Genomic DNA, 26,026 nt, shown 5'->3' with positions numbered 1-26,026 from the left:
AGACCATCCTTCATGCCTAAGTAAAAACCAAATAGAAGTCATAATTACGACGGTGGTTGTTGGTTTTTTGGTCATGGTTTACTTGCTGGGACAGTAATTTCATGAAGTGTGTTAAGTATAGTTTAACATACAGCACAATAGTTTCTATCAAAACGCTGAAATCTAGAAATTTCAGAGAAACAACTAAGAGAACTAGTTAAAGTTAGGCCATTATTTATGTTAATATAATAACCCATAAAGACCCAGTGCTACTTTTTTGGCCATTGCCGAATGAAGTTTTCTCTCTAGTCAACCTTTCCAAAGTCATTTATTATAATATTACCCTCTGTATTTTGCATTTTTCACTGTAAATCATGTATCTCCCTATATCTAATTTAGATTTAGATCAGTCTCTGAAGCAGCCGAAAGAAGCAGCCAATGGATATGGTCAAGCAGAAGAACCCTTGCTGGGCTCAAAGAACATCAATGGTGACCCATCCATTAATCCCCCTACCCCATCCCCAACTGAGAACCCATGTCAGAACCCCCCAGGAAGAGGGTAACAAGGTATGCAGTCAGCTTGAGGCTTGACTCAAGGAAGAGGACGCCCCAGCCTTGCATAGTCCCAGGACCCATAGTCCCATTCAAACATCCAGGTATTTCTCTCAACTGGGCCTGGGACACAAGCTCAGGCTTGATCACCCTGTAGCTGGACACCTTTGATGAGGGTGTCTAGTGTTAAAAGGCCGAAACATTCTATGACTCAAAGGTACACGACTGATGATGTGTCCCGAAATTTACATCCTTCCCATATCTGAGATACAGCTCCCATCCCCCTCTTAACATCAAGGCAAAGCTCATGTGCATATCATCTACTGGCAAAATGGACAGTTTAACATCATGTCCCGTGTTTCATGATTCTGTATTTCCCTATATTTCATTTAGATGTTCATGAAAACTCACAGCAAATCAAAAGTTATTAAATTAAAGAAACAGAAAACTGAAGAAAATTCATCAAACTCCATTTTACTGGTGAATGAATGTTGTAGAAGATGACGGTGTTTTCAGGTTCACTACAGAGCTTATGAACGTCCAAATGGGTCATATCTGCTGACCATGAAAAGATGACAAACTGCATTTTACACCAATTATTTACATGCATTGATAGGATTAGTGGATCAGCAGGTATTATATATTCAGTAGATACTTATGGTCACCAGTGGATGTTTGGGTCTTTATGGGTTCATGAAACACAGGGTATAATTACATGTCTCCCCTTCACATAATGTACAAATAACCATTACATAAAACACTCAAAGACCAAAGCCTGAACCTCCTCTAAAGCTTACAGTAAATGTGAACATGTCCGGACTCGGACACATGCGTGCACAGGCGCACTTGTGCAGATATACGACCTACAATCACTGAAACAAAGACGACCAGTGGGAGATAAGAGAAAGAAAGGGGTAAAAAAAAAAAGAAAAGCTCCAATCAACTGTTCCTCAACACTGTTAAATAAGGACAGTCCTGCCCATAAATCAGAGTTTTACGGTCTCTACAGTGTTCCTAACCCCCTGGCCTTGTCCTTCTGGCCCCCTCCACATTGACAGCCGTCCCAGGGCTCTGAGTGACCTGGTCCCTGGAGCAGCAGCATCCTCTCCTACTTCGAAAGAACAACTCCAGAATCTGCTGAAACTCCATGACCTGCACTATATCAAAGCTGTCATTCACTGAGTAACTCTCTATTTAGCACAGCGTACAACATGTGACTGTTTGGACATTTTCACCCTTAGTCAGAAATTTATAGGGAATTTGCTTTCATTCTGTGAACTAATTGTTTACATTAATGGAAGGTAGTTGCTACAGTCCAATTGAACCTGCTATCAACAAATCTGTTTTCTTTCAACATTTACAAGCTGTGGCCATTACACCACTATCATACCACTTCTATTGAATTACTGGTAACAATATAAGTGATTCCTATCTGAGACTTTTTCATAGTAGCCTAAAGGCAACCAAGCCTTTCTAATTCTGCAGTAATGTGGGGGGACAATAAACCTTATCTTTTAAACAGCCCTCTGTAAAAAATAAGACTTCCTTTCTATTTTGTTGCATGCCATTAGATGCATTCATCCCCAGGGTACAGTGACAAGAGGCTGTGGAATGCACTGAAACTACTGATAGATCTACACGATTAAGAACTGATCAATCAAAAAAAAAGACATTTAAAGCTATTGTGTGTGATGCCAATTATGTATGATAGACTGTATCACTATTATAATGCAAGAAAAATGTGTTTCAGAAAATACAACAAAACTGCAAAATCACAGTTATACTGTGTACGCATCAAACAAACAATGACCCTATAATTAAACTTGAAAACAATTAGAATAATAAATAAAATGGTTATTCTGAATCTACTAATCATTTTTTATAGGATCCTGCACCCTGAAATTTCAAGATATTTTTTTTTAAAAACTGCAAATACATTTTCAATTTCAGAACGAAAACATTCCTGTTTGTATTCACAGGTAAAATTTTGAAAAGAGAATTATCATTTAAGACGGTGGTTTTTCTGAAAACATGTGAGAACCATTGTAAGATCTAGATGTGTTTGTTGATTTGGAGTCAAACTATGGAATGAACTCAATGAAGAGTTAAAATTGTGTCACTCTGTTATAATTGAGGATTCTAATATGAAATGATTTGGATGTAATATAATTGAGAAATATATATTAATAGAATTTGGATTCTTGCTATTCTGGGTACCTCAAGGGATGGAAATAAAATGAGCAAAAATATGACTTTCGCTTAGGCCTTTTTTCAGTTAATGACTGTAAGAAAGATATCTGTTGAAATAATCTGTTATTCTGCATGTGTTTGCCACCAAAAATTAAATTATTTATTCATTCACTCCAGCTCTCTGCCATTTGTAAACAAGGTAAGCAATTTAAAGTGACAAAATATTTAATCCAGTATCTGGCTTCATATGAATAAATAAATAAATAAATAAATAAATAAATAAATAGGAATGAAGAATTTTTACCTCTTCTGATGAAATGATTGACAATGATTCATTATTGATAGATAAAGTGTAACTGGGACTCAGTGTGAAATCATTCCACCTGGTCAAAAGTGACTGCAAAGACAACACAAAATTAGATTTGTTACATTTTATCACATTAGCTATATATTTATGTAATGTTTATATTTATGTATAATCAGTGGATAAAAGCTGATTTAATGATGACAGGTTGGAGAAGGAAAGAGCTGACTGCTGATGAAGTGGCCAACATCATTACCCTCTCAAAGTAAACGACAGTGAAAACCTATCACATATGTGGAAACTATATGCAATTAAACATCAAAATAACTGTAAAAAGGCCTTTGAGCCTAATCATTTCATATACTTTGATATTTAAATAACCTAATTTCATAGTATTTTAAAAAAAGACACTAAACGTTGCTCACCGAGATGTTGTTGCAGATTTTTGATATGAGAGATGATCAGGAGTGAGGTGGAATGTAAACACCTCCCTGTCACCTGCTCCTCTTCCTTCTTCACCTCCTGTTAGGGCCTGCACAAGATCTTTAACATATCTTTCTCTGGTGACGCCCATGTCGTTGGCTTCCCTTGTCACATCATCCTCTGAAACTGAACAAAAAGACAATGACGAACTTTCAATTTTCACTCAAAAGCATTGTTGTCATTTTTGGGGGAATGTTTATAAATTGTACAGGTGAAACGACTGGAAAAGGGGCAATGAGGTGAGGGCAATTGTGGAGCCAAATTATAAACATACATTTGGTGGAAATGCATGAGTGCATGTGAAAGCACATTAGAAGAGACACTTGCAGAGAAACCAAAGGGAATGTCCTCAGCTGTTGCACAGCTGCTCACACAGGGCTTAGGGTCCCAATTAACACATCAAACACAGAAACACTGACAATCCAGAAGCCTGTACATAGCTGTCACAACCCCATGTCTGCCTGTCAACTCTGCAGATGGACACCAATAGAAAACTAAGGACCTGTTATGTTCCAGGTGTCCTCCCAGAGAAAACGTGCTCATGTGCTAATGTGACCACAGATGCACACACTCGCACATACAAAGACAAGCCTTGTGAGTTTAATCTATCTAATACACCTGTAAGCTGCAGCACAGCAGTGAGGAGAGACGTTAAAAACAAGGTCACTGCTGTCCCTCCTTCTACAGAACCAAGTTACAACGTTATGAGGTTGGGATCAGCCAGGTGCCTGCACACTTAAGACTCACATACAGCATAATGAAAAACATATGGTGAAAAAGGGTCTTTTCTGAGGCTGAAAAGAATGACTCTTATGTAAATGACAGTTTAAAACCACAGGATGTCAAACATATGGCCTGTGGGCCAAAATCAGCCCACCTAAGGGTCCAATCTGGCCCAGGGAGGAAAAATGTGAAAAGCAAAATTTACAATGGAGATATTAACAATGAAATGTGTCATTTTAGTTCAGGGGTCACACACAGCCAAGTTCAATCTCAAGTGGGTCAGAGCAATAAATACTATCATAATAATCTACAAATAATGACAACTCCAAATTTTCTTCCTGGTTTTAGTGTAAAAAAGTAAAATTACATGAAAATGTTTACATTTATGGGCTATTCTTTCACAAAAAATGTGAATAACCTGAGCAAATATGAACAACCTGAAATGTAGTAAAAAACATAAGTGCAATTTTAACAATATTCTGTCTGTTACTAAATGTTTTTGTGCGTTTGTAGATCCACTGTGATCTGTTAGGTGTAAAGTACGTGTATGTGAAAAGCGGAGACATAAGATTGTTAAAGGAGTGATATTTTGCTTTTTTAAATGGAATTATGTTTTTTTAATCATTTCCTTGTGGTATACATTAACTGTAAATACTATGCTTGGGTCTGAATTCTTCATTAATTCAACTCCACAGGTCCATCTTCAACCCTATTTCAGCAATCATACCAGAAAGGTCATTTTGAGTGCTGGCCCTTTAAAAGCAAATGAGCCACTTTACACCCCACCCCCTCCAAATTCAGTCACTTGTGTTCATTAATACAACCAACAACTGAACATTTTAGGTAATCAGCTCAAAGTTTGGACATATTTTCAGTTTTTACTACAACCACTGCTGCTGACAAACAATTATGGCATACTTGGAGAAATGTTTGTCGTTAGTCTTGACCTTACATGTGCAAATGTCATGACGTAACTAGTTAAAGACATAAAAAATTAAGAAGAAATTAAAATGGGTTGTAGAAATCCATTCAAATTTTTGCCAGAATGAATATAGAGATAGCTTTGCAGCTCCTGGAGGGTTCAAATTCAAACTTTTTGAACTATTCGGGTCCAAATACATAAATAAATGTACCAAAGACTAATAAAAGTGGGTTTAGCAAAACATGTCCCCTTTAAAATTGCACTTATTTTTCTTAAGAAATGTCAGGTTGTTTATGTTATTCACATTTTTTAAGAATAGTTTGTGGGGTAAACATGTTCATAATGTAATTTTACTTTTTAAATTGAAATCATATTAGGCTGTATGTGGCCCCTGAACTAAAATGAGTTTGACACTCATGGTTTTAGAGGGTTCAGGTGCCATCTGGGTTCTTGTCTGTGAAGGGGTTCAGTGCACAGAAACTGTTGCAAGAATTTTATTCAACATAATGCCTCACATAGTCGGCACCAATGTTTATTGCCATATCTATGTGGAAAAAATGGAAAAGCTAAAGCATAAACAACAGAGAAGAAGCCCGTTGGGGAGCAGCTGCATCTAACACATCTGTGAAACGTTACTGGTTATTTCCGACGCCCTCCACATTGATTTCCTATTAGTGTGGCTTACATGGGGCCTAAAATGGCTTGGGTACAACACCACAATGTCATCATGAATGTATAGGTGGAAGTCTAATACCTGTTTACATATGAGGTCTTTACCTTCTCCAATCCACGCAGAGCTACCATCAGTCAGAGCGAGGGTGAACCCAGCCCCCAGGTCTACAGCCCAGTCCACTCGCAGGAAGTAGGGGGTGCCTGGATCAGTGGCCACGGTGATCTGTCGGACCGTCCCACTCATGCCCTTAATGAGCCCTGAAGACCAGCAGACAGTCAAAGATGAGCCCATTCCATTGTGTTCAGAATAGTTTTCAGGTTTCTTGTATGTATCAGTTACATTAATGTGCCTCATTGTTTTACAACATTCATTTTGTAAGAAAACCCTGTGTGTCCTCAATGGGGGTCTTTCTGAGTCAGTGGGACCACACGTGGATTAACTCGCCTCGGCGAAGCATGGTTTGCCTGGCCACCAGCAAGGTAATAACATGCTATTAAAGCAAATAAAAATAGTACCCGAAGAGCACAGTCTGTAACAGTTTTTCAGTGTATAATTATCCAAAGATGTACAAAGATATTTATCTAAATGAGTATTAATGTAATGACCTTGCACAGCCGATATTAAACCCAATTAAATATAGAAACCCCGAAGGATTAGCACCAAATACAAAAAAAAAACCAAAAAAATTACAAGTTAAAGTATACAACATGATTCTGTACCTGCATGAACAGAAGTACATCTTAAACACTAATTTATCCACAGCCAAAGTAAAAAGTCTGAGATCCATATACTTAAAATTATTTTACGGTGTGATCAATGAGTGTACTTCATCACTGATGTCATTTTACTCACAAGCTAATTAATGGGTCAAATGATTTAGAGCTTCAGCTGAAGTTCAGTAAGCCCTGATACTGATTCTGATCTATATATCACAATATAGTCTATGGAAATACTCCTCAAATGTCCTTTTGGATTATTAGCTTTAGTTACACATTTATTTCCTTTCCCAAAGAGCTTGGGAAACTTTTACTTGATTACGGATGTCCATGTCAGAACATGTAATTACTGCTTTCACGTGCAGTCAGAGGTGAGTTGGACATCTCCCCTTCTTAAATACAGGGCAAAGTGTGTGGAAATGGAGGGAAAAGGACAGCTAAATTGGCAGGTAGCCAAGATGGACATGTTTGAAAAAAATGAAAATGACCCCCTTCGGATACCATGCTGTCAGTTATGACATGACAGTACGTTTCATTCTTTTTGGGGGGGCTTTTTTTGTATCTACCTAAAAACTGACAGAGCAGGTGGTCAAGGTTATTTAACATTAGAGTTTCTGCACATGTACCTTCATAACACACACTCACACATACCGGTGAATGCACATGTACACCTACACAAAGAACCTTTAAAGAGATTAAAGTTGACCCTTTGTGCTTCAGAAAGGGGTGTGGCTGAATGAAGGGGCTGAACAAGTCGCAAGAGCTGAAGGGTTCAACTTTAACCTCATAAAGTGAGCCCGGCTACTCATTAGTTACTGTAACATCTGTTGTCCAGGGACAGTGACCCTGTGGTAATGACAGAAAGATACTCCAATGCTGTCTGTCAAGAATGAATGGAGAACTACAGAAAACCCTCAGTTAATTCTGAAGTCTTTCTGTCAGAATCTGTTTAGTTACTTGATTAAACACAATCACTGGAATGCTTGAATCATCCACCAAAGCTCCTCTGCAGCCTCCCTCTGTAATTTTTTGCTCAGCCTTTTCATTGTTGCTTCTTCAGTTTAGCTGCATATGAAAACACCACGGTGCAGCTCTACCAGCAGAGGAAGTGCTAGGTGAACAAGGCATTTTCCAGAAACAAGCCACAAGGAAAACCCCTAATTATGGATCTTGGGTCTTAAATGAGGAGTTCATACAGACAAGAAGAAGCCAAGGCAGTTAACTCTTTTTTTTAATGGGAGCTGATAATTAGCCCACTGCTCTCTCTCTCTCCTTTCACTAGACTCCCTCTCATGCTTTCTCCAATACCAAGGGTTCAGAGATGATGACAAAAATTCATTGTTGTCATAATTAATCATGTTCGGGGATTTCAGCAGTGCCCATTTTAACAGCAGCAGGCTAGCAACGCCAGAGCATTTCAGTTCCTAGACATTACAAACAGTACTTAGAAAATACTCTATATAATATGTTGTCTTACAATAAAAACAAATCTACAACCTAAAGATTTCAAATGTGTCTGAAAATCTGTCTGACAACATGAAAATGTCAGAGGTAGAAGTGAGATGTCCCAGCACTGAAACTGGGTTCAAACTTGTGTAGTTAGTTTCATCCAGCTGTTTTTATCCATGTATACTGATGCAGTCCTCAAAATCATGCAAAAATAATTGCAGTTTATGATGCGCCAGATATGTAAAAATTATGACAGGCCTACCGAGAGAAGAAGCTGTGATGAAAACTGCTCAGATTATGAACAGACCTCAGTGACTCACAACAATTAGTAAAGCATTAAAGAAACTAACATCAAAAATATGAATTTCCAATGAATATTCATATTTCAACACATACACAATTATTCCTCAAATAAATTCCAATGCAGTAAATATGACTGTATGTGCTCTTTTCATTGAGAAAATCTACACTGGATACGTCTAATCTGGATGGGTTAAATAATCAGATATGTATAATACCGTACTGTAGTGTAGACTAGAAGCTGGTCAGTGCATTGTAAACTATAAAACCTAATTACATCAAAAATTAGGGGTTTTTTTAAGCTTACACTTGCTCATTTATTGGTCTCAGAAACTGGACTCTCCATTCAAAGACTTAGGTTTACTTTTACTGTAAAATATGCAGAGCATTATTTATGTGTGGTTTCTAATTTGACAGATAACTTCTTACATGAAGAGCTCTCTAGGAGCGTCTGGGATAGAAGGGTCGAGGGGGATTTATGAAACATAGTTTAAATGCAATCAAGATGCTGTGTGGCTGGTTACAGGGAGGGGACTCCATTGCAAAAACTTTCAGAAAAGTGGACCACAAGTATTTAACTTTTACGTCACTAGAAAATGATCACCATGAGAAAATAGGAGCTATCATGAACCTATAAATCTATAGAGTTTGAACCAAGGATTTATGATCAGCACTTTCCTCTCTTTCTCATGACACCTCTGTTGGGGTTTGTATTATTCCCAGACTAGAACTATAAGTAATAATATCCAATATCATAATAATCTCACCACTGGACTATGGGCCACAGTATACTGGCTCTTTAATATTCCTTTAGTTCCATACATGAACAGTCTGAACCATGGAGGAGTTTAACGGCTTTACTTCATACTTTCATCAGACCACTTCCTCTGTTGAATATTACGGTATTTTCTTCGGATAACGACAGTAAATTCGGTATATTTTTGGTCAAGGTAAAATGTAAAGTGACAATTTCCTTCAAAACTTACGGTCTTACGGACTAACTACTGCGAAATCCAAACGAAGTTGTATTTGCGTTAGTTCATTCAGACAATGTTTCGCAGTTTGACACAAGTTTCACCTTTCAACTCTCGCCGTCTCAACCAATCAGCAGCCGAGAATTGACACGGCGTACGTGATTACGTTACGTAAACTGCCGTGGTTACGTAATGTAAGTTCATCCTGCAGGAAGTGTGATGTGGCTTTGACTCCCAACAAAAATGGTAAGCGTGTTTTATTAAACGAATGAATCAGCTGTTTAAGACCTCTTTGAGCATTAACCGAGGCATTTGTAGTTTTTGTAGACATTGCAGTACACTTGCATATCGTTACTGAGTACAAAATAAAGGCTAAACAAATACATCGCTAACGTTAGCTAGCTTCAGTAAGCTAGGTAAGTTTGCAAAATCTATACTTATCACAATCCATGTTGTTTTCAAATCGATGAACTGTCGACTTCGTGAAACGTATGATCTTCCGCCATATGTGAATCCTTCAATAGCATGAAATACTGGTATTTAATAAGACCTTAGTAGCAGGAGAAGCGCAAGCATCGCTAGCTCTGTTTTGAGTTGGGTGCCACGTAGTGACACTACAGCACACTGTGCAGCAAGAGGGTGCACAAAATAATATGAACAAGGCACTCATTTTATGTTTTAACAGCTACGTTATTAAACTGTTGATCATTAATGTTGTAATTATAAGATAGGCTGTTGTGTAATTATTTAGAAGCCTCAGCCACGCCTTCTGCAACTATTAATGTTACCAATGAAGTGTTAAAACGACAAATTCACATTATCAGAGAGCCTATGGACTCCAGACATTGGTAAATGTAGTTAAACCACTTTACGTGATATGTAATGGATGTTTTAATTATCAATCTCATTTGGAATTGCTGACATGAATAGACACATTATGGATAACAGTGACTGACGTCATGATGTGAAATGTTTGCTAAATCTTTACATGAAGAAACAAACACCTAACAATATACAGTATACAATCATGACAGTTTTAGTGTAATGTTTACCACATGTATTTTTTTCGAGGCGTTATATCTAAACTTCTAAAGTGATTTGTATGTGCTGTAGTGGAGGCGATTGTCTTCTTCTGTGTCACTTGTGATCACACAGCCAGCAGAGGATCTGAAAGCACAGCTGGTGAAACAACATTCCTAACCATAACACAATCATAACATAAGTTCTGTGAAACACTTGACCGATGACAACACTTGAAACGCTGGAAAATGTTGTATTCAGTGCCCAGAGCAAGCACTTGATCGTTTCTGTCCAACATGTATCATTGTCTTTTCTTCACCTTGCAGTCAGCCATTTTCAACTTCCAGTCACTGCTGACAGTGATCCTTCTCCTGATCTGTACCTGTGCCTACATCAGAGCTTTGGCCCCCAGCCTGCTAGACAAGAACAAGACCGGGTATGGCCAGATACAATCCAAGATATTTAACACTGTAGATCAAACAGGAAATTGGTGAATAACTCACCGTTTAAATGTAACTAAGCAGGACACTGTAACATATTTCTGACTGCACCAGGATTTACTGGGGTGTGTTTCTTTCATCAGCAATTCCCTATAGAAGTGAAATGTCAAATGGTTTATTTATGCTGGGTTCAGACATTTTATTCTGGTTTTATATTGCAGTATATGATCAAGATCCAATATATATGATTCTAAAACATTCTGAGTATGTCATAATGTAAAACAAAAGAGCCTATTTATGCATGCTGTCTGATTTTTTTTTTTCTTTTTTTAGTTCAGAAACACAGAAAATAATTTATTCTAACATGATTGAGGGAGATAAAATAAAAAAGGCCTTAATATACAGAATTTGCCAAAAAAAACATTTTAATCAGTATTTAAAGTATCTAAATTATAGTACAAATCTTGTTGACAATCAAAAAGCAACAAGCAGGACCAAATTAATCAGCATTTGGCTTTCCTGTCAATAAGATTTGTAAGCTGAGAAGGTTTTATCGATGTTATCCAGAACCCTAAAACAGAAAATGACTTGTGTTAGAATCTGACTGTGGCACTTGTTGTTATTGCGTGGATGCATTTCTAAGAAATCAGACCACTTCTGTAGAGCTATGTTCTGCAGAGACATCACGTTGTAAGTGAATAGGGACACTGTCTTATTATTCAGCTAATGTAGTTGAAGAAAGTAAAGTAGCTGAAGGACTAAATGTTCATCATTATTGGCTCATTGTTATTCTTGGATGTACAAAGTCCATGATTCATTTGTAATAGGCCTGGCACAGCCCAAACACAGCCGCACATTAAAAAAATACACTCCTCTCCACTCACAGACACATCGTTGGTGTAGGGAGGGATGTCCTTTTCAGATAAACACATGAAACTCAGAGTGGCAGATGGGATGATTTAATAGTTTTCCCCCTTGACTGATTTGTTGACTAAGGCATGAAGCATTATTTGTGTTGATCTAACGCCACACATTATGCAAATCCTGCTTGTGCGGTAGGCATAGGTCTAGAATCTAAGGGGAATACAATCTCCAGATGAATTCTACAGTAGTGCATTCTTTGCTGAGAAAATCTGTTCAAGTTATGAAAACAGTAAAATTACCTAAATGAAAATAAATTCAGTTTATGAGGGCTATGTTAATTTTGCATAAGAAAACAACTACAAAAGGAATGCAGATGCCCTCCTTGATGTGAAAGTAAGGGCCACAGACCATTAGAAAAGTGAAGGTCTGGAATGCCACATTTGCCTCAGCTGTCACTGTTGATAAAAGACTCGCCGGCTGTCCTTGTCTCTTTCCTTGTGCAGTCCTTACATGGAAACGGACAAAAGTGATCACTGTATCTGCTATCTAGACAACTGCACAAAGTAAACAGCTACAGGAGGATAGCCTCATTTTGGTTTTATTGCAGTAAAAAATAAATATAGGCAACAAGTTTGTTTGTGTTTGTAACATATTTGGTCCTCTTCATTTTTGTAGGCTTCTAGGAATTTTCTGGAAATGTGCCCGAATAGGTGAGTCAGTACTGTATTAAAATCAATGGAATGGATTCAATAGAAGGTCAAGAACTAATGATTGTTTTTTTTTTTGTTTGTTTGTTTTTTATCGTCTTCTGTGCAGGTGAACGTAAGAGTCCCTGGGTGGCTTGCTGCTGTGTCATCATGGCTTTCAGTATACTGTTTCTGCAGTAGCAGTTCAAAGAACAACACAAATGGAAATGTCGAGAAGATGAACAGACAACAAGGCACAGACAATGTGATCCTCGCTGCACACCCGGAACTCCACTGGTCGTCACTTAGATAATGTAAAGATGGAGACCCTTCACCACTCACCGTAGCAACTGAAAGAAAACGTGTCTGTGTAGGCGGAGGGGGTGAGCACATAGCCCCGGAGCGTGTACGTTGTCCATCCACAGACTTCAAGTTCTCTTCTTATGTTTGCTTATGTGGAATGTTCACTGTTTGTGTGTGTGAGGGGGCACCAGTGCTTTCTGTTATCTGCCTCTTAGCTCAAAGGAAATAATGCACATTCTGACATCATTGGTGGGATCAAGTAACATATTGTTTGTCCAAACATTTCAGACACTTGCCCAAAAAAAAAGTCCTTTTCAGTTAATCATATTTGACCTTTTTTAAATTCTCCACAAAACAACCTTTCTAAATGTTATTAAATTCCTCCAGAAGGCCCATTTTTGTAAACTGGATCGTAATGTGGTGTGTTTTTAATCACCACCACTCTGTCCATAACCTGTGCCCTGCATGTTGTATATAGAAACGGTGATCGTATTCCACATCAAACAAAATGGTGTTATATCATCTAGCAGGTGTTTAATTGTTTCATATTTGCCTCTAAACAGCTACTGATGTTTTTTAAAGTCAGTCAGTTTGCCGCTATTTATTAAAAACCATTTTTGGACATCTGTTTAAAGAGCCTGATTTGTCATTTAAGCTTCACTCGACTGTATTATATCTTAAATTAATGCTTCAATTTAATGGCAAAGTATGTAGTATTTTCATTAAAAACATGATACAGATCCAATAATAATCACTTTTAATGTCACCTCTGACCCTCTTTCAGTGTGTGATGGTGTATTTACCTGCAGAGATCTTGCACTTCAACTAATTTCAGTTTTCTTTTGTTGTTTCTGGAACCTCTACAGGGCTGTGAATCTTTGGTAGTGTGTTTATTCCTCCAGCAGGGACAACAACTTAAAAACAAAGCAACTCTGGTCTCCTGTTTTGCTCCATGTTGTCTCTAGAGTTTTCCAGTAATAGTTTGCAAAAGTATGGGTGTGTTCGTTTGTGTTTTTGCAATATAACCACAGATAGAATCAAGAAATAGTAATATTTTGTATTTCAGCTGCAGTCGCTCTCTTCATGCAGACTATACTTCCATTGCTGATTTCTCTCCCTTGTTCAGAGTGGAGATGAGGGGTCACATTTGATCTGTTTTATTCACCAACATAAGTGAAAAATGCTGCATACTTTGCCTTTTAGATGCTTATTAAATTAGACATGTAAATTACACTGTCGGGCCAAAATAAGTCTCCACCTGGATTTAAATAAGCAAATAGATAAGAGTCTTCCATTGGGTCATTACTGCAGTGATTAGTATGTTTCATCAGGAAATGTGTTTTAACCCAAACTGATGCAGTGACGAGCTTCACACCAGTTTTCTAAGGATACAAATTTGCACAATGACAGTCGCTGGATTACTTCAGGGAGCATGTGACATCATTTTTTTATAGCTTGGGCCAACTATGGTAAACTAATGCAACTACAGATGGAAAAATATGTTGCATTTATTATGACACTACATAAGAATTGCACAGTATACAGGATGCCACTGTGAATGTGATTTTTTTTTTTGGACCGCCTTCAGCTTATGTGGTGCTTTTTTTTTTAACCAGGCAGTGCACATAACCTTTGAATCTTTTGTAAATCGTAAGGCTTAGTTGCATATATTGGTGCAAAAAGTGCAGCAAATAATGTAATAATTGCTCAAAGTTAACAGTGAACTTCTTTATTGGCTGCTGCACTAAGTTACATGTGAAGTGGCGTCCTCAGGGTTGTTCTTGGACTCAGATGAACAGTGAAGAGTTGGTGATGACCCCTTCAGTAACCTTCCAGTCATCACTCAGCTTCCCAGGGTTCAGGGCTAAGTGACTGCCAGTCTGTTGTACCACACATAATGACAATGCCACTTATCAGAACTGATGTGCTGTTGTCTTATTTGGTCACAGCCGCATAGAGGTCTGTTTAAATAAAAACAGAAACAAGTGGATGTGTAAACTGAATAAAATAATCCAGATGTTTTGATTTGATACATAATTATTTAGTCAGATAACAGATATGTTTTATTTAGAATGGCTATATTGTGAGTGAATTCACAGCTGAATTCCAAATGCTTAACCCTAACATGAATTTAAATAATTGTAGTAAAATGCATTTTCTCAGGTTTTCAGTCATGTCAGACACTTCTTTTTTTGGCTCCGTAGTGAAACGTCATCATCCTCACAAAAAAAAAAAACAAAAAAAAAAAACGTAGTTTGTAGATGTGTATTTTTATATTCAGTTAATGATATAATGTGATGAAATAATTTTTTCTTCAGTTTTTTCTGTTTTGATGTAATAACCTTTGAATTTACTCTTAGAAATTAGAAAATACCTGAAAAATGCAGAAGATAAAAAAAAAATAATAGGAAAAGTTAGAGAGGTCTTTCAGGGTTAAAATACTCTACCCTGTGTTTTTATGAACATCACCATGTCTAAATATAAGAAAATGTCAGATTTTTACTGAAAAATGCATAGAATGGTAGAAGAAATAGTGATAAATCATTTTGGAAAGTTTAGATTTGGAGAAAAATTCATTTGGAAATCACCACAATCATAGTTCTAGGTCTTTCAGAGTTCGCATATACCACAAAATACGTACCCTTACTCTATTTATGAACTCCTAAAATACTGAAACAAAAAAGTCCTCTCTCCCTCTGTCAGATAAAACTGTCCCACACAGGTTTCCACATCTTGGGTGGTGTAGGGGATATAAATAAAGCGGGGGACTTGTTGACATACACACCTTTGATACTGTGATCACTGATGAGTGTCCAGATCCTGACACCCCCACACAGTCCCTTGTTAGGGAGCCTGGGTTCCATATTAGTATGCATCCGTTTTGGCACTCCCTGGTTGAGATAAAGCATCAAGTGAAGCCTGCCGGTAAAAGTCCCGATTATCAGGCAGTGACGCCGATACAGGAGACACAGAGGAGCGGGAAGCTCTCAGTCATCTGCTTCTATCTTCGGGAGCAGAGATACTGTTGAGCTGGAGAGACATCAGTGGGTCAATGAAGCGAGCTAATGTCTTGGGTGATGATGAAAAGGAAAATGGAAGGAAGACCTGAAGTCACTTAACCCCGGCTGATGATAGACGCTGTTATCACAAAAGTAAAACTTGGGAGAATAAATGAGGAATAATCTGCACTGAGAAAGAAGATAGTGGGGTCATGGGGTCTTCCTTCAGAGACATTCAGGGACAAACTGACAATTTGTTTTGCACATTTTGGAATGGGTCTATGATGGATTATCCTTAAGGGTCAAAACGCAGTAAAGCCCCGTCAGAGAGCGAACTTTAATCAATTGCCATTCCAGAATTTATTTCAGTATAAGTAACTTCTTGTTTTGGATAATCCCTTATGGTCCAACTAAAGCAAAATTGAATTTAAAAGTAAAAATGTGGGTCATCTAGCAACACTAATCTGTCAAATTGTCTCTAAAATGTCCCATCAGTGTGTTTTGACCCTTAATCGTCTTTACTGTGGGCACTGTTAGTTACAATGACAATATCTGGCACTGACTGTGTGACTGAACGCCTAAAACAACTTGGGACCATTCCTGTTTGGTGAACTAATACATGTCCTGATTTGTCTGTTCGAGTTGGCTAATCAGATGTGACGCAAATAGTTGCCAAATGCTTCTTTCTAGTGTAAGATAATTGTGGTTTACATGTCCTCTGTCGATGTCATCCCATCATCTGTGCCAATTGTATTTCTTTTCCGCTCATCCACTCATGTTCAAGTCTGGCAACAAGAAGGAAACTGGCTGCTCTCAATGGAAATTCATGTCTTATTGGAAATTGGGAAACCCCGTAAGTGCAGTGTCATTTGTGGTTGTACTTGTGCACAGTGAGCGTTTCAGCTGACACCTGTCTTTCACAAATGCAGCCTTTTTCCATAAAAAATGTTTTATAAGTTTAGAGAGGATGTGACTGCATGAGGTGAAGTGGATTTTAGTCATGTAATACAACCCCTTCTTTATGTTTTATATATTTAATTAAGTCGTTCTGTCACATTGAGGGTTTGAGCCAATAGTTTGGAGTCAATTCTAGCTTGATTTTTTCATTTTATTTCTGATTGTTAATGATCATTTATATCAAATGACTGAATACATTTACAACAAGTAACCAAATGCCTGTTCAAGTGTATTACTGCAGTTCATGTTGTTTTTTTTGCTTTTCCAAGTTAACCCATAAAGACTCAGAGCTACTTTTGTGGCAGTTCCAAATATTTTCTTTCTATATATTTAACTTTCCTTAAGTGATTTATCACAATTTATTAGATTCAGATTCAGAAAATTTTATTTATCTCATACAGCTAATTCATTTGCAGCTTACCACAGACATCGGTCAACATTCAAAGTGGAATGTGACAAACATGAATCAGAATGCAAATAAGATAGGTCACTGGAAGGCAACTAGAAAAAGATGCATTAAATGACAACATCCAACAAACTACTAAACAATCCAAGAGTGTCTGCTTGCAGGACCTCCACTGTGGAGCCCCTCCCCCTGCATCCTCCACTGTCAGGTCCCAGCGGGGGGGACCTGACAGTGGAGGATGCAGGGGGAGGGGCTCCACAGTGGAGGTCCTGCAGGCGTACTCCTCTCAAACAATCAGTAACATCTGTCAGAGTAATAAACTACATGGTGCAATAATTTCATACCTATATGTGCCATACATATCTGTACAAATCTGTGCAATAACTTATTTATGAATATGTACATATGTAAATATAAAGGGCCCATTTATTTATTTGGTTCTTCTTTATTCTCTCTTTTATTCTGTTGGCTCATCTTTATTCTGTCCACCTGTAAACTGCAGCTGAACAGAGAAGGAACAATTTTCCCCGGGGACAATAAAGTATATCTTATCTTATCTTATCTTATCTTATCTTATCTTATCTTATCTTATCTTATCTTATCTTATCTTATCTTATCTTATCATAAATAATCAACAATAAATAATCTATAAATACCAATGCAGGCTAAAAGACTAAAAGACCCTGTTGGTTCTGCTAACATTTAAAAACCTCATATAAAATAACTAAAATGACTGCTGTCAGAGTTTAAACAGCTGAAGGAATAAAAAGATTCTGAATATCTGTTGGTTCTCCTCTGAGGTGCATGGTAGCGCCGGCCAGAAGGCATCAAAGCAAACTTCTTAGACAACACATAGTGAGGATCCCTTCTGATAGTCTCTGCCTGCTCTGAGGATAATTATGACATTATCTTCTGTATTTTGTGTTTATTCTGTGAACATCAGGTATTTTCCTAAATTCAATTTACTGATCATGGTGATGTTCATAAAAACTCAAATTGAAGTTGAGGGTTTTTCTATCAAAAACAGAAAAAACTGAAACAAAAGTGACTTTTTCAGCAAATATATCAATAACTGAATGTAAAAACAAGTGTCTCCATCCACTATCATTGATCCAACTCCATGGGTTTTACTGGTGAACTGATGTTGTAGAAGATGACAGTGTTTCCACCGTAACTACGGAGCCTCTGAACATCCAAATGTGTCATATATGACGACCATAAAAAGACAACAAAATGCATTTACACCAATTATTTAAATGGACTGATAGGATTAGTGAATCAGAAGTTAAACATTTTAGATTGGTAGATGCTTTTGGTCACCAGTGGCTGTTTGGGTCTGTACGGGTTAATTATATTCACTATTTCAGTCAGATGTAAATGAAATTATATTATCTGTAAAGCCATAAACTCATATGGAAACCACAAAAAGAATATATCAAACATAAAATGTCCAACGCTGTTGCAATTCTTTATAAAACTCAAGATTTGTTAAACAAGAAATGTTTGCATATATTGTATTGTTCCCTTGTAATGCCGTATGTGTCATACTGTGTGGAAGTTTGGGGTAATGTGTATAAAACTAACATAGACTCTATAATTAAACTCCAAAAAAAGCTATTAGAGTAATAAATAAAGCTGGTTATCTTCAAGCAAGTAATCCATTTTTTTGTAGGATCTGGTATATTAAAAAATCCTGATATTGTATATTTAAAAACAATGGAAATTATGTTTTGTGCTAAGAGCAAAATCTTCATGTTTGTATTCAGATTTTTTTAAGTTAAGAGAAGGGAATTATAATTTAAGAGGGTTGTTTGTGTTTGAAATATGTAAAGTAAGAACAAATGTTAAACATCACTGTTTCTGTTACTGGGGTCAAATTATGGTAATAATTGAAGGATAAACTGAAATTGTGTGGCTCGTTGTCGAGTTTTAAAAAAGCTTTGATTTGTCAAATTCTCAAGGGCTATGAAAGTACAATGATCTCTTAGTGACTTAAGAAACTGTATAATTTATGTTAATGTTTTATTTGCTGCAACTTCAGGTAATTCAAAGGATGGGAGCAGGAGAAGCAGAAATAAGCCTCATAAATAAGCTTCAGCTTCTTCCTTTTTCAGTTATTAATTGTGTTAATTGTATGTTCTTTATATGTATGTGTTTTATATATACTGACAGTCAATAGAAACTTTGAGGTAGAAATGTATGCATATTTCTACTTATGGGGGGTTTTAATTATTCATTATGGATTTGTTGATGACTTAGTGCTCGGGTAGTTGAGATAATGATGAGTTGTCATGTTGTCACGCTTCATTGCACATGGGTTGGTCTCTTTGCAAAAGTGGACCAAATACACACTGAGCAATACTCAGTGGGTATCTGCACAATTTGAGGATTGGTTTTGAAGGCCTATATAAATGCCCAAAAAGGGCCACCATTGTTAGTCCAGTGAACGGCATCATGCCATGTCTATCACATGAACAACGTCTCTGGGCACTGGGTATGGTGGAGGCCGGTTTGAGCTCCAGTGATATAGCCAGGCCTATGTATGGGCTGTTCCCAACCCACAATCAGAAACCTGGCCGCACAAATTGTTTTGGGTTGCCCTTACAGAACTAATAGAACCACAACGCACAACAGTTTGACACGGTTAACTGTAAAATCTAGATTGAAATATTCTTTATTATCATTTATTCATAATATTATAGCAACACAAACTCCAGAAATTATTCACAGAAAACTGTCATTTTTTGCTGATCAACATAATTATCGTACAAGACAAACCACTGAAACATAGTGTGCTCTGCCTCTAGGCAGAACAAATCAGTTACAACGAACTGTTTTTTATTGGGCTATGGTTGCATGGAATGGATTGCCAGGGTTTTTGTTGTTGTAAAATACAGTAATAGAAAATGTTTTCAAAAGAAATTAAAACTTTTTTTGTTTACACAACAGGCATGAAACGGAGTGAGTATTGCTAATATCGAAAGATGTTTCATGATTTGTATCAGACAGTTATTATTTGGTGAAGGCGTACAAATGTATAGTACTTATTTTGTTTGTTTACTTATTTTAATTGCATTGGGCTGTTGTATGTGTCCTGTTTGTGTGTGTGTGTGTGTGTGTGTGTGTGTGTGTGTGTGTGTGTGTGTGTGTGTGTGTGTGTATGTGTGTGTGTGGGTGTGAATGGTGTAAGATTAATGTAAAAATTTTAAATTGTAATGTAATGTAGAGGAGACCCCAGGAAGAATAGCAACTGAATCATCAGTTGCTAATGGGGATCTTAATAAATGAAATGAAATGAAATGAATGCCACAACACCACAGGCTCTGTTGACGATAGATGGCGTCCAGGGCGAGAAAGAGAGACAACTCCTGACCAGGACCACTACTGTTGTGACTTTGTGTTTGGCAGGTGCCATTTTCTTTTGTTAAGTTTTTTGTTTTGAAATTATTGTTTAAACTTTAGATTTTTTTTTCTGTATGCCAATATCCTAAACAAATGATTCATATGAAAAAATTCCAGTTTAAGCTTTCAAAATTATAATTATTTTGAAAAATACGGTCTCAAAGTTTTCATTGACTGTGAGTGTATAACTGAAATAAAAATATTCATGCATTCATAAAGCTACAGCAGGAGTTTTCTAACTGCATTATTTTCATTTCGTCGTCTGTCTCCTGCTTTGATCAGATTCTTACAGTCACTATAAGGACTTCAAAGCCCATCAGCCTCATAAAGTCAGGACCATCTCCCACTGAGCAGACCAGTAGTGTCCAAAGATCTTGACCCTTTAAAGTCTCAGTGGAGCCAGTGTGAAGCACTGAACCGACTCTGCTGTTAAAGGGAATGACAAGTGAACTGTACAAGAAAAACTGCAACAGAGAAGAACTGGGAGATAATGACAGGGATGTAGAAATAGAGGAGTTAAGGACACAGTGGATTAGCCCATGGTTTATCATCCTTTTACATGAACCCATAGTTTCCTTCTTGGTTATTTATTTATTTTAAAGCCTGTGGTTGCTTCACTTACTCATACCTACGAGGGTAGAATGTCTCTTGTGGCTGCTTGTGGTTTCATTCACAAACCTAAACCTCTTTTGACACAGAGGATTACAAAGGTTTCAGTATCAGATTAAAAATGCTTGACATTACATTCATACGGTAAAGCCTTTGTTCTGTCCTCACTTCCTCATAAGGACCTTTGTTGTGCATATGACAAGGGTAATGTTGCCAGTTGAAAAGCAGCAATATCCTCCTTGTAGGGCATGTGTGGGTCGGTGGTGTGTGCGATCACGTAGTCTTACCCTGAGCCCTAGGTCTAATCATTCTAACCCCTTCCACATGTAATCTTTTAACAGAAATTTTATGGTAACAAGAGAAAATTTGAGCCCTGGTTGTGTCAGACAGCTCCCTGTGGCCACAGAAACTGGGGCCCTGCTCGTCTCCTTTGAAGGTGGCATTCGCAGTTTGTTCAGAGGACATTTCACTCCACGCTTATTAGCCTGAGGCAGGAGTTGTTTCTCTGTAAAAAGACAGTCCTAGAAAGCTGCAGAGGCCTGACTGCGGACGTCGACTTTTATCAGAGGATGAAATACATGCAAAGTAACCCTGGTGTCAACTAATAGAGTTATTATTGTGAAAATTAGCTGTATTTTATCTAGTCTTTCAGTTTATTTTTTAGAGTTACACAGGAAAAATTACTGAGCATTTTTTCCAGAGTCAAAACTATTTTCCTCATAAAGAGTAAATTTGGCTCTATATTGAGTTTGGAGAGCTCCACTCAAAGAGTAACTTATACTCTTTTTACAGAAGGACCAAGTGTTATGTGTGTAGAGTAAAATTTTCTTCATTTTTTTTATTTTTTTATTTAACCTTTATTTACCCGGGCAAGCAATTAAGAACAAATTCTTACTTAATTTAAGTAAATTTTACTGTAGTTTTTGTAAACGCCCAAGACTTATTGTATCTTTTTGCATCAAATAAATCCCTTGCGACGTAAACCCTTTAACCCACAGGTGTCAAACATGCGGCCCGGGGGCCAAATCTGGACCGCCAAAAGGGTCCAATCTGGCCCGCGGGATGAATTTATGAAATGCAAAAATTACACTGTAGATATTAACGATCAGTGGTGTCAAAATCATTTTAATTTAGGTTCCACATACAGACACATACAGTCCAATTAGATTTCAAGTGAGTCAGACCAGTAAAATATTATCATAATAGCCTATAAATAATGACAACCCCAAATTTTCCTTTTGTTTTTTTGGTGTAAAGAAGTAAAATTACATGAAAATGTTTACATTACCAAACTATACTTGTACAAAAAATGTGAATAACCTGAACAAATATGAACAAACAGAAATGTCTTAAGAAAAGTCAATGCAATTTTGCCAATATTCTGCCTGTGACTAAATGCTTTGTGCGATCATAACGCACTTGTGTAAATGATAAACTGATAAACCGAAGCATAATATTGTTAAAATTGCATTTGTTTTACTTAAGACAATTCAAGTTGTTCATGTTATTCAGATTTTTAAGGAAACTTTGTAGATGTAAACCTGATAATATAATTTTACATTTTTCACTGTTATTATTTTACTGGTCCGGCCCACTTGAGATCAGATTGGGCTGAATTTGGCCCCTGAACTAAAATGAGTTTGACACCCCTGCTTTAACCCCTGACGTATCTGTGGTGAACATTCTGAATGTATGTTTTGTTTTAGTTATTCCTCAAAATTCAACTGTTTACTCAATAAGAAAAATTTCAAAATTTACCAATAGAATACACCATGTTTTTTACAAGTTTCAGTTCATTGTCATTGCCATAAAAGACAACGAGATGCCACCCACCAGTTGGCATCACACCCCAGTGCCCAGCCAGTGCAAAAGCTTAGCCATAAAGTGCACAATGTGACCCCCCCCCCCCTTATTTACAGCACTATCCCCACATATTTACATAACATTCAAACTTCATACAACAGTGCAAGTCCAGTCCATGTTGTTGAAGTCTACTTATGTGAGCAGGCTCAGTGGACCCCCCACTGCCTGTGGAATAGGGGGTAAAACACAGAGTAGTGAGTGAGACTGAATCGCTAAAAAAAAAAAATAGACAATTTTGACTTTTTTTTTTGTTGTTAATTTTGTTTTCCTTGTGGTTTTTTGTTTTTACTTTGTTTGCAGTGTAATTGAAATTTTCCTTTTCTTTGTTTTTATTTATTTATTTATTTATTTATTTATTTATTTATTTATTGTGTTTTTACTAAATTTTCGCTGTGTAACTGCTTTTTTGGAGTTCAACCAGGTGCTAAAGACCAGCTGGACGGATTTAGAAAAAAGAGCCCCAAAACAAAAACTACTGGGTCAAAATCCAAATACTTGTTGTTCAGTGTGTTCCAGTTCTACAGTTCATGTTCAGCATCCTAAATCTGTGATTTATGACTTTGATGTACATTCTGAGTGTCTTATTTAGTAAAAAAAAACTGTCAAACTTCAATTCCTCTCTTTGTCTTTTTCTGTTATTCCTCCTGTTTTGACCCTAAAACACACAGTAAAACAAAACCACTGAAGAAAAGGAACACAAACACATACTCACAGCACCTTTTATGACACTGAAACAGATGTAAATTCACAGCAGAACGTTTACCTGGAATAATGTGTCAGGGGTTAAAGGGTTACAAAAGTTTTAGTCATTGTTTCATCTTCTAGGGAATTGATGGTTTCCCAAAAATCTCACTGTCTCAACTTGTTTTACACATCTGTTTGAGTGGGGAGCATTTGCATTTTAGACACTTGCTATAATGGCAAGGATGTTCGCTTAAAATCTTATTTCTATGACACTGTTTTTTCTTGTTAGAAATGTATCCTTCTTTAACCCTCAAAGACCGGTGACCAAACACATCTACTGATCTAAAATCTTTAATTACTTTTGAATGATTAATTCTACCAGTACATTGAAATAATTTAGGTGAAATACAGTTTTTCTCAACCCCTTGAGAAATATTGCTCTGCTGTCTGTATACATTTTAATGGTATCACACTATGCATTTAATTTTGTAATTTTGTGTATATTTATGTTTCTTATTTTTATTTATTTATACATTTACTTTCTCCTCTTTCTAAACCTGGACAGATGAGATGTGGGGTAGGTGGGTTGGGACTGCGGTTACTATAGTTCATATTGTGTGTCTATGTTCTCTTTGTATCTATGTACTGTGATTCAAACATTGAAAATTTCAATAAATATATGTTAAAAAAATAAATAAATAAATAATAATAATAATAATAATAATAATAATAATAATAATAATAATAATAATAATAATAATAATTAATCACAAAAAAAAGAAATACAGTTTTTCAGCTTTCAAGTGTCATCAGATATGAACCATCTCAACGTTGAGGGGCTCTGTAGTGAACATGGAAACACCGTCATCTTCTACAGCATTGATTCACCAGTAAAACCCATGGACTTTAACTAAAGATAGAAGCTGTAGACGCTTATTTTCATGTTTAGTTAATGATGTATTTTACTGAAACAGTTTTCTCTGTTTTGACATAATCACCCTCAAAATTACCTTCATCTTCAAATTTGCTCTTTTGTGAACATATATGGTCAGTCACTAAATTTAATATAGGGAAATAAGGTGAGGATAATATTACAATATACGGTGATAAATCACTTAGATGTTTAATGAAGAGGAAAAAAAAATATGTTAATAGGTCGCCACAAAATAGTTCATGTCTTTAAGGGTTAATATCATATTGTTCACATTATTTTCTTTTAGTTTATGAGAGAAAGTTCCAATACCGTAGTTTTTACCACAATATAACAATAAACAACGGGGATAACAGGGATTTCAACGCTTAACCCATAAAGACCCAGCGCTACTTTTGTGGCAGCTCCCAAAACGATTTTTCTCCCTATTTAACCTTTATTTAATCTTAAGTGATTAACACTGTTTATTGTAATTTTATCCCCAATTTTTTTGGCATTTTTTCAGTGAAAATCATGTAATTTCCTATATTTAATGTAATGATCATATAGATGCTCATAAAAACCCAGATTAAAGTTGAGGTTTAGGTGACTTTTTCAATAAAATATATCATTAACTGAACGTAAACCAAGTGTCTCCCTCCATTGTCAATATCTGATGACCATGAAAAGATGAAAAACTGTATTTTACACCAATTATTTACATGCATTGATAGGATTAGTGGATCAATGGGTATTAAACAGTTTATATAAGCAGATGGTTTAGGTTGATGGTGAATGTTTGGGTCTTTATGGGTTAATGTATTCAGATATAGCATAAATTCAATGCATGTGGATGCAAGAAGCTCCATTTTACATTCAGATAAACCTTACAGATCACACAGTAAGTCTGTATGTAACAAATACACAGGCCTTTATCGTGTTTTCCCTGTAACAATGCAACTTTTAACATTAGTATAAGTCTGTGATGTAAAACATCTGACTTCCAGAAGTCCTCTATCACTTCTAGGAAGACAAGGGAGTGTTTCCACTTTGGCAGCTCAGACTTCCATGCAGCTCCAGCAGGCGCTTTTCCAGACATGAGCTAAAACGTGACCTCCTCTTCTTCATCTCTCATGGCTACAGAAAGGAACCACGAGGTTGACGGAACAGCTCACAGAATGGAGCCAAGTGACGCGGCACAAGAGCAAACTTTTACAGTAATGTCAGGCTTCAGTCGTGAGTATGTTACAGCTCCATTGAGTAACAAAGTCAAACCTCACATGCTATATGATTTATGGACGTACTGTAAAAATGACTGTAAGTGAAAGACACACTTCAGGACCACCCTCTTGGCTCATTCATCAATACTTTCACTTCATTTTCAACTTGGGAAACAACAGTTCTGACCTGTGTAAAGCACAACAGAGACAGAAATGCAGTACTGACCAAAAATGTTATCACAACCAACATTTTTCTTGATGATATAAAGACTCAAACATCTACCATCGACCTAAACCATCTACTGATGTAGATGTTTAATACCTGCTGATCCACTAATCCAATCAATACATATAAATAATTGGTGTAAAATACAGTTTGTCATCTTTTCATGGTCATC

The 26,026-nt window shown here is 36.7% G+C and overlaps 2 protein-coding genes across 2 annotated transcripts; one reads left to right on the top strand and one right to left on the bottom strand.

Annotated features, from left to right (window-relative positions):
• Positions 1–489: 489 nt before the first annotated feature.
• On the bottom strand, positions 490–9,470 carry LOC115426205 (DNA repair protein XRCC4-like). Its single transcript, XM_030144212.1, has 4 exons — positions 9,370–9,470; positions 5,931–6,083; positions 3,451–3,634; positions 490–682 (listed from the first exon to the last, which is right to left on the bottom strand). The coding sequence occupies exons 2-4, from the start codon at positions 6,067–6,069 to the stop codon at positions 490–492; spliced, it is 516 nt and encodes a 171-aa protein (XP_030000072.1). The 5' UTR covers positions 6,070–6,083; positions 9,370–9,470.
• LOC115425805 (protein kish-A) lies at positions 9,411–13,200 on the top strand. Its single transcript, XM_030143562.1, has 4 exons — positions 9,411–9,511; positions 10,612–10,721; positions 12,265–12,299; positions 12,406–13,200. The coding sequence occupies exons 1-4, from the start codon at positions 9,509–9,511 to the stop codon at positions 12,474–12,476; spliced, it is 219 nt and encodes a 72-aa protein (XP_029999422.1). The 5' UTR covers positions 9,411–9,508; the 3' UTR covers positions 12,477–13,200.
• Positions 13,201–26,026: the final 12,826 nt, after the last annotated feature.

Source organism: Sphaeramia orbicularis, chromosome 9 (assembly GCF_902148855.1).
Source record: "Sphaeramia orbicularis chromosome 9, fSphaOr1.1, whole genome shotgun sequence".
Lineage (NCBI taxonomy): Eukaryota > Metazoa > Chordata > Actinopteri > Kurtiformes > Apogonidae > Sphaeramia > Sphaeramia orbicularis.
The sequence above is the reverse complement of the archived record's forward strand: the minus strand, read 5'-3'. Positions and strand labels throughout refer to the sequence as shown.

What these genes read in the sequence shown, in the direction of transcription:
- LOC115426205 (XM_030144212.1), bottom strand. Translation starts at nt 6,069, where the DNA reads ATGAGTGGGACGGTCCGACAGATCACCGTGGCCACTGATCCAGGCACC. An exon ending in CTCTGCGTGGATTGGAGAAG is followed by an intron (nt 3,635 to 5,930) that starts GTAAAGACCTCA and finishes CTTTTTGTTCAG; the next exon opens with TTTCAGAGGATGATGTGACA. An exon ending in AAATCTGCAACAACATCTCG is followed by an intron (nt 683 to 3,450) that starts GTGAGCAACGTT and finishes GTCCAGCTACAG; the next exon opens with GGTGATCAAGCCTGAGCTTG.
- LOC115425805 (XM_030143562.1), top strand. An exon ending in CTAGACAAGAACAAGACCGG is followed by an intron (nt 10,722 to 12,264) that starts GTATGGCCAGAT and finishes TCATTTTTGTAG; the next exon opens with GCTTCTAGGAATTTTCTGGA. An exon ending in CTGGAAATGTGCCCGAATAG is followed by an intron (nt 12,300 to 12,405) that starts GTGAGTCAGTAC and finishes TCTTCTGTGCAG; the next exon opens with GTGAACGTAAGAGTCCCTGG.